At 44.5% G+C, this 13,552-nt stretch overlaps 9 protein-coding genes across 9 annotated transcripts; all 9 read left to right on the forward strand.

Annotated features, from left to right (window-relative positions):
• Positions 1 to 1,127: 1,127 nt before the first annotated feature.
• LOC138369992 (uro-adherence factor A-like) lies at positions 1,128 to 2,574 on the forward strand. Its single transcript, XM_069333759.1, has 2 exons — positions 1,128 to 2,063; positions 2,200 to 2,574. Exons 1-2 carry the CDS (start codon positions 1,128 to 1,130, stop codon positions 2,572 to 2,574), a joined length of 1,311 nt encoding a protein of 436 aa, XP_069189860.1.
• Positions 2,575 to 2,589: 15 nt separating this feature from the next.
• On the forward strand, positions 2,590 to 2,973 carry LOC138369993 (clumping factor A-like). The gene has a single exon (XM_069333760.1). The coding sequence runs from the start codon at positions 2,590 to 2,592 to the stop codon at positions 2,971 to 2,973; it is 384 nt and encodes a 127-aa protein (XP_069189861.1).
• A 66-nt stretch (positions 2,974 to 3,039) lies between these two features.
• LOC138369994 (clumping factor A-like) lies at positions 3,040 to 3,348 on the forward strand. Its single transcript, XM_069333761.1, has one exon. The coding sequence runs from the start codon at positions 3,040 to 3,042 to the stop codon at positions 3,346 to 3,348; it is 309 nt and encodes a 102-aa protein (XP_069189862.1).
• A 15-nt stretch (positions 3,349 to 3,363) lies between these two features.
• LOC138369995 (clumping factor A-like) lies at positions 3,364 to 3,747 on the forward strand. Its single transcript, XM_069333762.1, has one exon. It carries the CDS (start codon positions 3,364 to 3,366, stop codon positions 3,745 to 3,747), a length of 384 nt encoding a protein of 127 aa, XP_069189863.1.
• Positions 3,748 to 3,813: 66 nt separating this feature from the next.
• On the forward strand, positions 3,814 to 4,606 carry LOC138369996 (clumping factor A-like). Its single transcript, XM_069333763.1, has 2 exons — positions 3,814 to 3,955; positions 4,176 to 4,606. The coding sequence occupies exons 1-2, from the start codon at positions 3,814 to 3,816 to the stop codon at positions 4,604 to 4,606; spliced, it is 573 nt and encodes a 190-aa protein (XP_069189864.1).
• Positions 4,607 to 4,699: 93 nt separating this feature from the next.
• Positions 4,700 to 5,627, forward strand: LOC138369997 (clumping factor A-like). Its single transcript, XM_069333764.1, has 3 exons — positions 4,700 to 4,841; positions 4,932 to 5,165; positions 5,368 to 5,627. Exons 1-3 carry the CDS (start codon positions 4,700 to 4,702, stop codon positions 5,625 to 5,627), a joined length of 636 nt encoding a protein of 211 aa, XP_069189865.1.
• Positions 5,628 to 5,663: 36 nt separating this feature from the next.
• LOC138369998 (uro-adherence factor A-like) lies at positions 5,664 to 6,062 on the forward strand. Its single transcript, XM_069333765.1, has one exon. It carries the CDS (start codon positions 5,664 to 5,666, stop codon positions 6,060 to 6,062), a length of 399 nt encoding a protein of 132 aa, XP_069189866.1.
• A 23-nt stretch (positions 6,063 to 6,085) lies between these two features.
• On the forward strand, positions 6,086 to 7,647 carry LOC138369999 (uro-adherence factor A-like). Its single transcript, XM_069333766.1, has 3 exons — positions 6,086 to 6,551; positions 6,758 to 6,893; positions 7,056 to 7,647. Exons 1-3 carry the CDS (start codon positions 6,086 to 6,088, stop codon positions 7,645 to 7,647), a joined length of 1,194 nt encoding a protein of 397 aa, XP_069189867.1.
• A 93-nt stretch (positions 7,648 to 7,740) lies between these two features.
• LOC138370000 (uro-adherence factor A-like) lies at positions 7,741 to 9,686 on the forward strand. Its single transcript, XM_069333767.1, has 4 exons — positions 7,741 to 8,329; positions 8,510 to 8,671; positions 8,780 to 9,031; positions 9,232 to 9,686. Exons 1-4 carry the CDS (start codon positions 7,741 to 7,743, stop codon positions 9,684 to 9,686), a joined length of 1,458 nt encoding a protein of 485 aa, XP_069189868.1.
• Positions 9,687 to 13,552: the final 3,866 nt, after the last annotated feature.

Raw genomic sequence — 13,552 nt, forward strand, 5'->3', positions numbered from 1 at the left:
CATTTCAAATTACGTCCACTTTTGGCCATAGCGCACATACGAGCGAAAAGCGACGTTATTTTTAAGAGGACGAGTTGGGGAAGGAAGAGGGGGGTGGTGGAGTGAGGAATAGTGGGGAGGACGAGGGGAAGGTGAAGTAGGGAAGGGTTGGGAGGCTGAGGAGACGGGTGAGGGGGGAATGGTGGGAAGGACAGGGGGACAGGGAAGGTTGCTGTGGCTCCGCAACGCACATGCGTTGCGGAGCCACAACACCGCGTGGCCGGGTACTGCTAGTAGAACGATAATAATAATAGCTCGTTGGTAATATTAACGAGCTTTTTATTTCTGGCATAGACTTGGGAACCTGTTTGTTGAACGTCTTTTTTTGCTTGACCAAAAGCGACATCCAAGACCGATTTTGGGTGTTTTAACTTCTACCCAATTTCAAATATCTAGTTATTTCTTCATCAAAAAACTCCGGGCTGCAAACTCTCAACACTCTGAGAAACATTCCAGAAAATACTGCCCGCTTAACCTGATCATGATGATTTGAGTAGAAATGAACATACGAGCGCACATTGGTAGGTTTCCTATACACATTGAATTTGAGACTCCTACCGATTCTATGAATCATGGTGTCTAAAAATGGCAGAACATTATTCTCTTTATTCTCAATTGTGAATTTAATTGACGGACCCAGCGAATTAAGTTGAATGAGAAAATCAGTTTGGTCATGGTTAACCGGCCACCAGCACAAAATATCGTCAACGTACCTATACCACACCAAATTCGAAGGAAAACTCCTAAGTAAGATATTCGTTTCAAAACATTCCATGTACAAATTGCTCAACACCGGGGAGAGGGGAGTACCCATCGCCATAACAATGTTTGATTATAAAATGAATCATTATAAAAGAAATAATTATCTTTATTACACAGTTTTATGAGTTCAATATTGGTACAAAGTACCAATATTGAAATCATAAAACTGTATCCTAGTGATTCTATCCTCAGTTCTTTATATTATTGAAAAGAAAAAGTTCTACTGTCAAATTGTTTAGAACGTCAATGTTTACACTACAGAGCACTGTGTTAAAAAAGTACTGTCTGTACACGAGGTTGGGTTGTCTGAGGAGAGTGTATTAGGTATGGAGAGTGCATCAGGTATGGAGAGTGTGCATCAGGTATGGAGAGTGGGCATCAGGTATGTAGAGTGTGCATCAGGTATGGAGAGTGCATCAGGTATGGAGAGTGCATCAGAAATGGAGAGTGTATCAGGTATGGAGAGTGTATCAGGTATAGAGAGTGTGAATCAGGTATGGAGAGTGTGCATCAGGTATGGAGAGTGTATCAGGTATGGAGAATGTGCATCTGGTATGGAGAGTGCATCAGGTATGGAGAGTGTCTCAGGTATGGTGAGAGCCTCAGGTATGGAGAGTGAATCAAGTATGGAGAGTGCATCAGGTGTGGAGAGTGCCTCAGGTATGGATATTGCATCAGGTAAGGAGAGTGCCTCAGGTACGGAGAGTGCATCAGGTATGGAGAGTGCATCAGGTACGGAGAGTGCATCAAGTATGGAGAGTGCCTCAGGTATGGAGAGTGCCTTAGGTATGGACAGTGCCTCAGGTATAGAGAGTGCATCAGGTGTGGAGAGTACATCAGGTATGGAGAGTGCATCAGGAATGGAGAGTGTGCATCAGGTACGGAGAGTGTGCATCAGGTATGGAGAGTGTATCAGGTATGGAGAATGTGCATCTGGTATGGAGAGTGCATCAGGTATGGAGAGTGTCTCAGGTATGGTGAGAGCCTCAGGTATGGAGAGTGAATCAAGTATGGAGAGTGCATCAGGTGTGGAGAGTGCCTCAGGTATGGATATTGCATCAGGTAAGGAGAGTGCCTCAGGTACGGAGAGTGCATCAGGTATGGAGAGTGCATCAGGTACGGAGAGTGCATCAAGTATGGAGAGTGCCTCAGGTATGGAGAGTGCCTTAGGTATGGACAGTGCCTCAGGTATGGAGAGTGCATCAGGTGTGGAGAGTACATCAGGTATGGAGAGTGCATCAGGAATGGAGAGTGTGCATCAGGTATGGAGAGTGCATCAGGTATGGAGAGTGCCTCAGGTATGGAGAGTGCATCAGGTATGGAGAGTGCCTCAGGTATGGAGAGTGCCTCAGGTATGGAGAGTGCATCAGGTGTGGAGAGTGCATCTGGTGCGGAGAGTGCATCAGGTATGGAGAGTGCATCAGGAATGGAGAGTGTGCATCAGGTATGGAGAGTGCATCAGATGTGGAGAATGCCTCAGGAACGGAGAGTGCATCAGGTATGGAGAGTGCATCAGGTATGGAGAGTGTATCAGGTATGGAGAGTGCATCAGGTATGGAGAGTGCCTCAGGTATGGAGAGTGCATCAGGTGAGGAGAGTGCCTCAGGTATGGAGAGTGCCTCAGATACGGAGAGTGCCTCGAATATGGAGAGTGCATCAGGTGTGGAAAGTGCCTCAGGTATGGAGAATGCATCAGGTATGGAAAGTGCCTCAGGAACGGAGAGTACATCAGGTATGGAGAGTGCCTCAGGTATGGAGAGTGCATCAGGTTAGGAGAGTGCCTCAGGTATGGAGAGTGCATCAGGTATGGAGAGTGCCTCAGGCATGGAGAGTGCATCAGGTATGGAGAGTGCCTCAGGAATGGAGAGTGCATCATGTATGGAGAGTGCATCAGGTATGGAGAGTGCATCAAGTATGGAGAGTGCATCAGGTGTGGAGAGTGCCTCAGGGATGGAGATTATATCAGGTATGGAGAGTGCCTCAGGTATGGAGAGTGCATCAGGCATGGAGAGTGCATCAGGTACGGAGATGGCATCAGGTATTGAGAGTGCCTCAGGTATGGAGAGTGCATCAGATATGGAGAGTGCCTCAGGTATGGAGAGTGCATCAGGTGTGGAAAGTGCCTCAGGTATGGAGAGTGCATCAGGTATGGAGAGGGCCTCAGGAATGTAGAGTACATCAGGTATGGAGAGTGCCTCAGGTATGGAGAGTGCATAAGGTTAGGAGAATGCCTCAGGTATGGATATTGCATCAGGTAAGGAGAGTGCCTCAGGTACGGAGAGTGCATCAGGTATAGAGAGTGCATCAGGTACGGAGAGTGCATCAAGTATGGAGAGTGCCTCAGGTATGGAGAGTGCCTTAGGTATGGAGAGTGCCTCAGGTATGGAGAGTGCATCAGGTGTGGAGAGTACATCAGGTATGGAGAGTGCATCAGGTGTGGAAAGTGCCTCAGGTATGGAGAATGCATCAGGTATGGAAAGTGCCTCAGGAACGGAGAGTACATCAGATATGGAGAGTGCCTCAGGTATGGAGAGTGCATCAGGTTAGGAGAGTGCCTCAGGTATGGAGAGTGCATCAGGTATGGAGAGTGCCTCAGGCATGGAGAGTGCATCAGGTATGGAGAGTGCCTCAGGAATGGAGAGTGCATCATGTATGGAGAGTGCATCAGGTATGGAGAGTGCATCAAGTATGGAGAGTGCATCAGGTGTGGAGAGTGCCTCAGGGATGGAGATTATATCAGGTATGGAGAGTGTCTCAGGTATGGAGAGTGCATCAGGCATGGAGAGTGCATCAGGTACGGAGATGGCATCAGGTATTGAGAGTGCCTCAGGTATGGAGAGTGCATCAGATATGGAGAGTGCCTCAGGTATGGAGAGTGCATCAGGTGTGGAAAGTGCCTCAGGTATGGAGAGTGCATCAGGTATGGAGAGGGCCTCAGGAATGTAGAGTACATCAGGTATGGAGAGTGCCTCAGGTATGGAGAGTGCATAAGGTTAGGAGAATGCCTCAGGTATGGATATTGCATCAGGTAAGGAGAGTGCCTCAGGTACGGAGAGTGCATCAGGTATAGAGAGTGCATCAGGTACGGAGAGTGCATCAAGTATGGAGAGTGCCTCAGGTATGGAGAGTGCCTTAGGTATGGAGAGTGCCTCAGGTATGGAGAGTGCATCAGGTGTGGAGAGTACATCAGGTATGGAGAGTGTGCATCAGGTATGGAGAGTGCATCAGGTATGGAGAGTGCCTCAGGTATGGAGAGTGCATCAGGTATGGAGAGTGCCTAAGGTATGGAGAGTGCATCAGGTGTGGAGAGTGCATCTGGTGCGGAGAGTGTATCAGGTATGGAGAGTGCATCAGGAATGGAGAGTGTGCATCAGGTATGGAGAGTGCATCAGATGTGGAGAATGCCTCAGGAACGGAGAGTGCATCAGGTATGGAGAGTGCATCAGGTATGGAGAGTGTATCAGGTATGGAGAGTGCATCAGGTATGGAGAGTGCCTCAGGTATGGAGAGTGCATCAGGTGAGGAGAGTGCCTCAGGTATGGAGAGTGCCTCAGATACGGAGAGTGCCTCGAATATGGAGAGTGCATCAGGTGTGGAAAGTGCCTCAGGTATGGAGAGTGCATCAGGTATGGAAAGTGCCTCAGGAACGGAGAGTACATCAGGTATGGAGAGTGCCTCAGGTATGGAGAGTGCATCAGGTATGGAGAGTGCCTCAGGAATGAAGAGTGCATCATGTATGGAGAGTGCATCAGGTATGGAGAGTGCATCAAGTATGGAGAGTGCATCAGGTGTGGAGAGTGCCTAAGGGATGGAGATTGTATCAGGTATGGAGAGTGCCTCAGGTATGGAGAGTGCATCAGGTATGGAGAGTGCATCAGGTACGGAGAGTGCATCAGGTATGGAGAGTGCCTCAGGTATGGAGAGTGCATCAGATATGGAGAGTGCCTCAGGTATGGAGAGTGCATCAGGTGTGGAAAGTGACTCAGGTATGGAGAGTGCATCAGGTATGGAGAGGGCCTCAGGTATGGAGAGTGCATCAGGTATGGAGAGTGCCTCAGGAATGCAGAGTGCATCATGTATGGAGAGTGCATAAAGTATGGAGAGTGCATCAAGTATGGAGAGTGCATCAGGTGTGGAGAGTGCCTCAGGTATGGAGAGTGCATCAGGTATGGAGAGTACATCAGGTACGGAGAGTGCATCAGGTATGGAGAGTGCCTCAGGTATGGAGATTGCATCAGGTATGGAGAGTGCCTCAGGTATGGAGAGTGCATCAGGTATGGAGAGTACATCAGGTACGGAGAGTGCATCAGGTATGGAGAGTGCCTCAGGTATGGAGAGTGCATCAGATATGGAGAGTGCCTCAGGTATGGAGAGTGCCTCAGGTGTGGAGAGTGCCTCAGGTATGGAGAGTGCATTAGGTATGGAGAGTGCATCAGGTATGGAGAGTGTGCATCAGGTATGGAGAGTGAATCAGGTACGGAGAGTGCCTCAGGTATAGAGAGTGCAATAGGTGTGGAGAGTGCATCAGATATGGAGAGTGCATCAGGTATGGAGAGTGTGCATCAGGTATGGAGAGTGCTTCAGGAATGGAGAGTGCCTCAGGTATAGAGAGTGCATCAGGTGTGGAGAGTGCATCAGGAATGAAGAGTGCCTCAGGTATGGAGAGTGCCTCAGGTATGGAGAGTACATCAGGTGTGGAGAGTGCTTCAGGTATGGAGGGTGCATCAGGTATGGAGATTGCCTCAGGTATGGATAGTGCATCAGGTATGGAGAGTGCCTCAGGTATGGAGAGTGCATCAGGTATGGAGAGCCTGCATCAGGTATAGAGAGTGTGCATCAGGTATGTAGAGTGTGCATCAGGTATGGAGAGTGCATCAGGCATGGAGAGTGCATCAGAAATGGAGAGTGTATCAGGTATGGAGAGTGTCTCAGGTATGGAGAGTGCCTCAGGTATGGAGAGTGTGCATCAGGTATGGAGAGTGTATCTGGTATGGAGAGTGTATCAGGTATGGAGAGTGTGCATCAGGTATGAAGAGTGTCTCAGGTACGGAGAGTGCATTAGGTACGGAGAGTGCATCAGATATGGAAAGTGCATCAGGTATGGAGAGTGTATCAGGTATGGAGAATGTGCATCAAGTATGGAGAGTGCATCAGGTATGGAGAGTGTCTCAGGTATGGGGAGTGCCTCAGGTATGGAGAGTGCATCAAGTATAGAGAGTGCATCAGGTGTGGAGAGTACATCAGGTATGGAGAGTGCATAAGGTATGGAGAGTGTGCATCAGGTATGGAGAGTGCATCAGGTATGGAGAGTACCTCAGGTATGGAGAGTGCCTCAGGTATGGAGAGTGCCTCAGGTATGGAGAGTGCATCAGATATAGAGAGTGCCTCAGGTATGGAGAGTGCATCAGGTGTGGAAAGTCCTTCAGGTATGGAGAGGGCATCAGGTATGGAGAGTGCCTCAGGAATGGAGAGTACGTCAGGTATGGAGAGTGCCTCAGGTATGGAGATTGTATCAGGTATGGAGAGGGCCTCAGGTATGGAGAGTGCATCAGGTATGGAGAGTGCCTCAGGAATGGAGAGTGCATCATGTATGGAGAGTGCATCAGGTAACGAGAGTGCATCAAGTATAGAGAGTGCATCAGGTGTGGAGAGTGCCTCAGGTATGGAGATCGCATCAGGTATGGATAGTTCCTCAGGTATGGAGAGTGCATCAGGTATTGAGAGTGCATCAGGTACGGTGAGTGCATCAGGTATGGAGAGTACCTCAGGTATGGAGAGTGCATCAGATATGGAGAGTGCCTCAGGTATGGAGAGTGCATCAGGTATGGAGTGTGCCTCAGGTATGGAGAGTGCATCAGGTGTGGAGAGTGCCTCAGGTATGGAGACTGCCTCAGGTATGGAGAGTGCATTAGGTATGGAGAGTGCATCAGGTATGGAGAGTGCATCAGGTATGCAGAGTGCATCGCGTATGGAGAGTGCATTAGGTATGGAGAGTGCATCAGATATGGAAAGTGCATCAGGTATGGAGTGTGCATCAGGTATGGAGAGTGCCTCAGGTATGGAGAGTGCTTCATGTATGGAGAGTGCATCAGGTGTGGAGAGTGCCTCAGGTATGGAGAGTGCTTCAAGTATGGAGAGTGCATCAGGTGTGGAGAGTGCCTCAGGTATGGAGATTGCATCAGGTATGGAGAGTGCCTCAGGTATGGAGAGTGCATCAGGTATGGAGAGTGTTTTAGGTATGGAGTGTGCATCAGGTATGGAGAGTGCCTCAGGTATGGAGAGTGCTTCATGTATGGAGAGTGCATCAGGTGTGGAGAGTGCCTCAGGTATGGAGAGTGCCTCAGGTTTGGAGAGGGCATCAGGTGTGGAGAGTGCCTCAGGTATGGAGATTGCATCAGGTATGGAGAGTGCCTCAGGTATGGAGAGTGCATCAGGTTAGGAGAGTGCATCAGGTACGGAGATTGCATCAGGTATGGAGAGTGCCTCAGGTATGGAGAGCGCATCAAGTATGGAAAGTGTATCAGGTATGGAGAGTGCCTCAGGTATGGAGAGTGCCTCAGGTATGGAGAGTGCATCAGGTGTGGAGAGTGCCTCAGGTATGGAGAGTGCATCAGGTATGGAGAGCCTGCATCAGGTATAGTGAGTGTACATCAGGTATGTAGAGTGTGCATCAGGTATGGAGAGTGCATCAGGCATGGAGAGTGCATCAGAAATGGAGAGTGTATCAGGTATGGAGAGTGTCTCAGGTATGGAGAGTGCCTCAGGTATGGAGAGTGTGCATCAGGTATGGAGAGTGTATCTGGTATGGAGAGTGTATCAGGTATGGAGAGTGTGCATCAGGTATGAAGAGTGTCTCAGGTACGGAGAGTGCATTAGGTACGGAGAGTGCATCAGATATGGAAAGTGCATCAGGTATGGAGAGTGTATCAGGTATGGAGAATGTGCATCAAGTATGGAGAGTGCATCAGGTATGGAGAGTGTCTCAGGTATGGGGAGTGCCTCAGGTATGGAGAGTGCATCAAGTATAGAGAGTGCATCAGGTGTGGAGAGTACATCAGGTATGGAGAGTGCATAAGGTATGGAGAGTGTGCATCAGGTATGGAGAGTGCATCAGGTATGGAGAGTACCTCAGGTATGGAGAGTGCCTCAGGTATGGAGAGTGCCTCAGGTATGGAGAGTGCATCAGATATAGAGAGTGCCTCAGGTATGGAGAGTGCATCAGGTGTGGAAAGTCCTTCAGGTATGGAGAGTGCATCAGGTATGGAGAGTGCCTCAGGAATGGAGAGTACGTCAGGTATGGAGAGTGCCTCAGGTATGGAGATTGTATCAGGTATGGAGAGGGCCTCAGGTATGGAGAGTGCATCAGGTATGGAGAGTGCCTCAGGAATGGAGAGTGCATCATGTATGGAGAGTGCATCAGGTATGGAGAGTGCATCAAGTATAGAGAGTGCATCAGGTGTGGAGAGTGCCTCAGGTATGGAGATCGCATCAGGTATGGAGAGTTCCTCAGGTATGGAGAGTGCATCAGGTATTGAGAGTGCATCAGGTACGGTGAGTGCATCAGGTATGGAGAGTACCTCAGGTATGGAGAGTGCATCAGATATGGAGAGTGCCTCAGGTATGGAGAGTGCATCAGGTATGGAGTGTGCCTCAGGTATGGAGAGTGCATCAGGTGTGGAGAGTGCCTCAGGTATGGAGACTGCCTCAGGTATGGAGAGTGCATTAGGTATGGAGAGTGCATCAGGTATGGAGAGTGCATCAGGTATGCAGAGTGCATCGCGTATGGAGAGTGCATTAGGTATGGAGAGTGCATCAGATATGGAAAGTGCATCAGGTATGGAGTGTGCATCAGGTATGGAGAGTGCCTCAGGTATGGAGAGTGCTTCATGTATGGAGAGTGCATCAGGTGTGGAGAGTGCCTCAGGTATGGAGAGTGCTTCAAGTATGGAGAGTGCATCAGGTGTGGAGAGTGCCTCAGGTATGGAGATTGCATCAGGTATGGAGAGTGCCTCAGGTATGGAGAGTGCATCAGGTATGGAGAGTGTTTTAGGTATGGAGTGTGCATCAGGTATGGAGAGTGCCTCAGGTATGGAGAGTGCTTCATGTATGGAGAGTGCATCAGGTGTGGAGAGTGCCTCAGGTATGGAGAGTGCCTCAGGTTTGGAGAGGGCATCAGGTGTGGAGAGTGCCTCAGGTATGGAGATTGCATCAGGTATGGAGAGGGCCTCAGGTATGGAGAGTGCATCAGGTTAGGAGAGTGCATCAGGTACGGAGAGTGCATCAGGTATGGAGAGCGCATCAAGTATGGAGAGTGTATCAGGTATGGAGAGTGCCTCGGGTATGGAGAGTGCCTCAGGTATGGAGAGTGCATCAGATGTGGAGAGTGCATCTGATATGGAGAGTTCATCAGGTATGGAGAGTGTGCATCAGGTATGGAGAGTGCTTCAGGTATGGAGAGTGCCTCAGGTATGGAGAGTGCATCACGTGTGGAGAGTGCATCAGGTATGAAGAGTGCCTCAGGTATGGAGAGTGCCTCAGGTATAGAGAGTGCATCAGGTGTGGAGATTGCCTCAGGTATGGAGGGTGCATCAGGTATGGAGAGTGCCACAGGTATGGATAGTGCATCAGGTATGGAGAGTGCCTCAGGTATGGAGAGTGCATTAGGTATGGAGAGTTCATCTGGTATGGAGAGTGCATCAGGTGTGGAGAGTGCCTCAGGTATGGAGAGTGCATTAGATATGGAGAGTTCATCTGGTATGGAGAGTGCATCAGGTATGGAGAGTGCCTCAGGTATGGAGAGTACATTAGGTATGGAGAGTGCATCAAGTATGGAGAGTGCATCAGGTGTGGAGAGTGCCTCAGGTATGGAGATTGCATCACTATGATGCAATCATAGTGATTGCACGGGTTTTTCTAGTTCACTAGTTACTGTAGTTCACTAGTTACTCTAGTTCACTGGTTACTCTAGTTCACTAGTTACTGTAATTCAATGGTTACTCTAGTTCACTGGTTACTCTAGTTCACTAGTTACTGTAGTTCAATGGTTACTCTAGTTCACTGGTTACTCTAGTTCACTAGTTTCTCTAATTCTCTAGTTCACTAGTTACTCTAGTTCACGGGTTTTTCTAGTTCACTATTTACTATTGTTCATTAGTTTCTCTAGTTCACTCGTTACACTAGCTCATTGGCTGCTCCCACACATCTGTCACTCCACCCCGAGTCATTACTCTAAATATTTTGCAGTGTCGTCGCACTTGAGAAAATTGCAACGATAAGATTTCAAAATGTACTGAATATTTAACTTTTCCAAACACGAGATCTTTTGTTGAGACATTTGTGCTGATCATTTGCCGTCACGACGCAAACACTGACTTGCAAGGAGTTGTTCAGCCGTGAACAACGTGGAAGTTATGACCTTCAGAAGGCTCTATCCTGCGTCACTAATTACGTGGGGTCTTGTGTGCGAGACTCCCGGCACCTGGACTGGGTGTGACATACAATATATATATATATATATATATATATATATATATATATATATATATATATATATATATATATATATATATATATATATATATATATATATATATATATATATATATATATATATATGTCGTACCTAGTAGCCAGAACTCACTTCTCAGCCTACTATTCAAGGCCCGATTTGCCTAATAAGCCAAGTTTTCCTGAATTAATATATTTACTATAATTTTTTTCTTATGAAATGATAAAGCTACCCTTTTCACTATGTATGAGGTCAATTTTTTTTTATTGGAGTTAAAATTAACGTAGATATATGACCGAACCTAACCAACCCTACCTAACCTAACCTAACCTATATATATAGGTAAGGTTAGGTTAGGTAGCCAAAAAAAGCTAGGTTAGGTTAGGTTAGGTAGGTTAGGCAGACGAAAAACATTAATTCATGAAAACTTGGCTTATTAGGCAAATCGGGCCTTGCATAGTAGGCTGAGAAGTGAGTTCTGGCTACTAGGTACGACATATATATATATATATATATATATATATATATATATATATATATATATATATATATATATATATATATATATATATATATATATATATATATATATATATATATATATATATATATATATATTATTAAATATGACCGAAAAAGTAAGATTAATAATTCTAACACGAATTTTCTCAATCTTTCGTACATTTCTTTTCACTGTTGGAGGTAATTAAAAAATCAATTTGCCGTCATTTATATATATATATATATATATATATATATATATATATATATATATATATATATATATATATATATATATATATATATATATATATATATATATGTATATATATATATGTCGTAACTAGTAGCCAGAACGCACTTCTCAGCCTACTATGCAAGGCCCGATTTGCCTAATAAGCCAAGTTTTCCTGAAATAATATATTTTCTCTAATTTTTTTCTTATGAAATGATAAAGCTACCCATTTCATTATGTATGAGGTCAATTTTTTTTATTGTAGTTAAAATTAACGTAGATATATGACCGAACCTAACCAACCCTACCTAACCTAACCTAACCTATCTTCATAGGTTAGGTTAGGTTAGGTAGCCGAAAAAGTTAGGTTAGGTTAGGTTAGGTAGGTAAGGTAGTCGAAAAACAATTAATTCATGAAAACTTGGCTTATTAGGCAAATCGGGCCTTGCATAGTAGGCTGAGAAGTGAGTTCTGGCTACTAGTACGACATATTTATATATATATATGTATATATATATATATATATATATATATATATATATATGTCGTACCTAGTAGCCAGAACTCACTTCTCAGCCTACTATTCAAGGCCCGATTTGCCTAATAAGCCAAGTTTTCCTGAATTAATATATTTACTATAATTTTTTTCTTATGAAATGATAAAGCTGCCCTTTTCTCTATGTATGAGGTCAATTTTTTTTTATTGGAGTTAAAATTAACGTAGATATATGACCGAACCTAACCAACCCTACCTAACCTAACCTAACCTATATTTATAGGTAAGGTTAGGTTAGGTAGCCAAAAAAAGCTAGGTTAGGTTAGGTTAGGTAGGTTAGGTAGACGAAAAAACATTAATTCATGAAAACTTGGCCTATTAGGCAAATCGGGCCTTGAATAGTAGGCTGAGAAGTGCGTTCTGGCTATTAGGTACGACATATATATATATATATATATATATATATATATATGTCGTACCTAGTAGCCAGAACGCACTTTTGGGCCTACTATGCAAGGCCCGATTTGCCTAATAAGCCAAGTTTTCCTGAATTAATATATTTTCTCTAATTTTTTTCTTATGAAATGATAAAGCTACCCATTTCATTATGTATGAGGTCAATTTTTTTTTATTGGAGTTAAAATTAACGTAGATATATGACCGAACCTAACCAACCCTACCTAACCTAACCTATCCTATCTTTATAGGTTAGGTTAGGTAGCCGAAAAAGTTAGGTTAAGTTAAGTTAGGCAGGTTAGGTAGACGAAAAACAATTAATTCATGAAAACTTGGCTTATTAGGCAAATCGGGCCTTGCATAGTAGGCTGAGAAGTGCGTTCTGGCTACTAGGTACGACATATATATATATATGTATATATATATATATATATATGTATATATATATGTATATATATATGTATATATATATATATATATATATATATATATATATATATATATATATATATATATATATGTGTGTGTGTGTGTGTATATATACATATATATATATATATATATATATATATATATATATATATATATATATAAATATATATATATATATATATATATATATATATATATATATATATATATATATATATATATATATATATATAATTTATGTTCAATAAAAATCTTAACACTTGAAGGAACACTCACTTATTTGATGGTGTTTTCTTCCCGTTAATATCTGGATTAATTTAACTTATTGTTTAACAACTGAGATTAATCCAAAAGTATACATTCACGAGTCAAGACATGTCTATATGCCGTCTAATCTACACTTAAAAAAAGCGTTGCAAGCAATGCTGCAGGTGGTGCCTCGACCCACAACCCTCCCAGGGAAACCTCAGAGACAGCACTGGCACCCGCCGCCTTTGGCAGCTATCAAGCGGCTTAGCCAATAAAAGATCATTAAATGATGCACTGGCAACTCTCCAGCTACCAGGAAAAATATGTTTTTTTTTTCAAACTGCCATACACTTCTAGATGAATCATTCATTAGTCTAGATGAATCATTCATCAGATATAGAGGTGACAGCAGAGGAGGTCATGAAACAGTTGACAACACTGGATGCAACTAAAGCGGTTGGACCAGACAAAGTATCACCGTGGATACTAAAAGTGGCAGTGCAGGCCCTCAGCGTGCCTCTGGCAATGATCTTTAATGAGTCACTTATGTCGGGAGAATTGCCCAGATGCTGGAAGAAGGCATATGTCGTACAGATTTTCAAGATAGAAGATAGGGAGGAGGCACTTAACTACAGACCTGTATCACTGACAAGCATCCCCCTGCAAAATACTTGAAAAAATAATTAGGCTAAGACTTGTTGAGCACCTGGAGAGCGTTGGGTTTGTAAACAAACACCAACATGGGTTCTGGACAGGGAAATCATGCCTAACAAACCTTTTGGAATTCTATGATGAAGTAACAAGGATAAGGCAGGACAGAGAAGGCTGGGCAGACTGCTTATTTCTTGACTGCCAAAAGGCCTTTGGTACAGTA

The sequence above is a fragment of the Procambarus clarkii genome, chromosome 30, assembly GCF_040958095.1.
Source record: "Procambarus clarkii isolate CNS0578487 chromosome 30, FALCON_Pclarkii_2.0, whole genome shotgun sequence".
Lineage (NCBI taxonomy): Eukaryota > Metazoa > Arthropoda > Malacostraca > Decapoda > Cambaridae > Procambarus > Procambarus clarkii.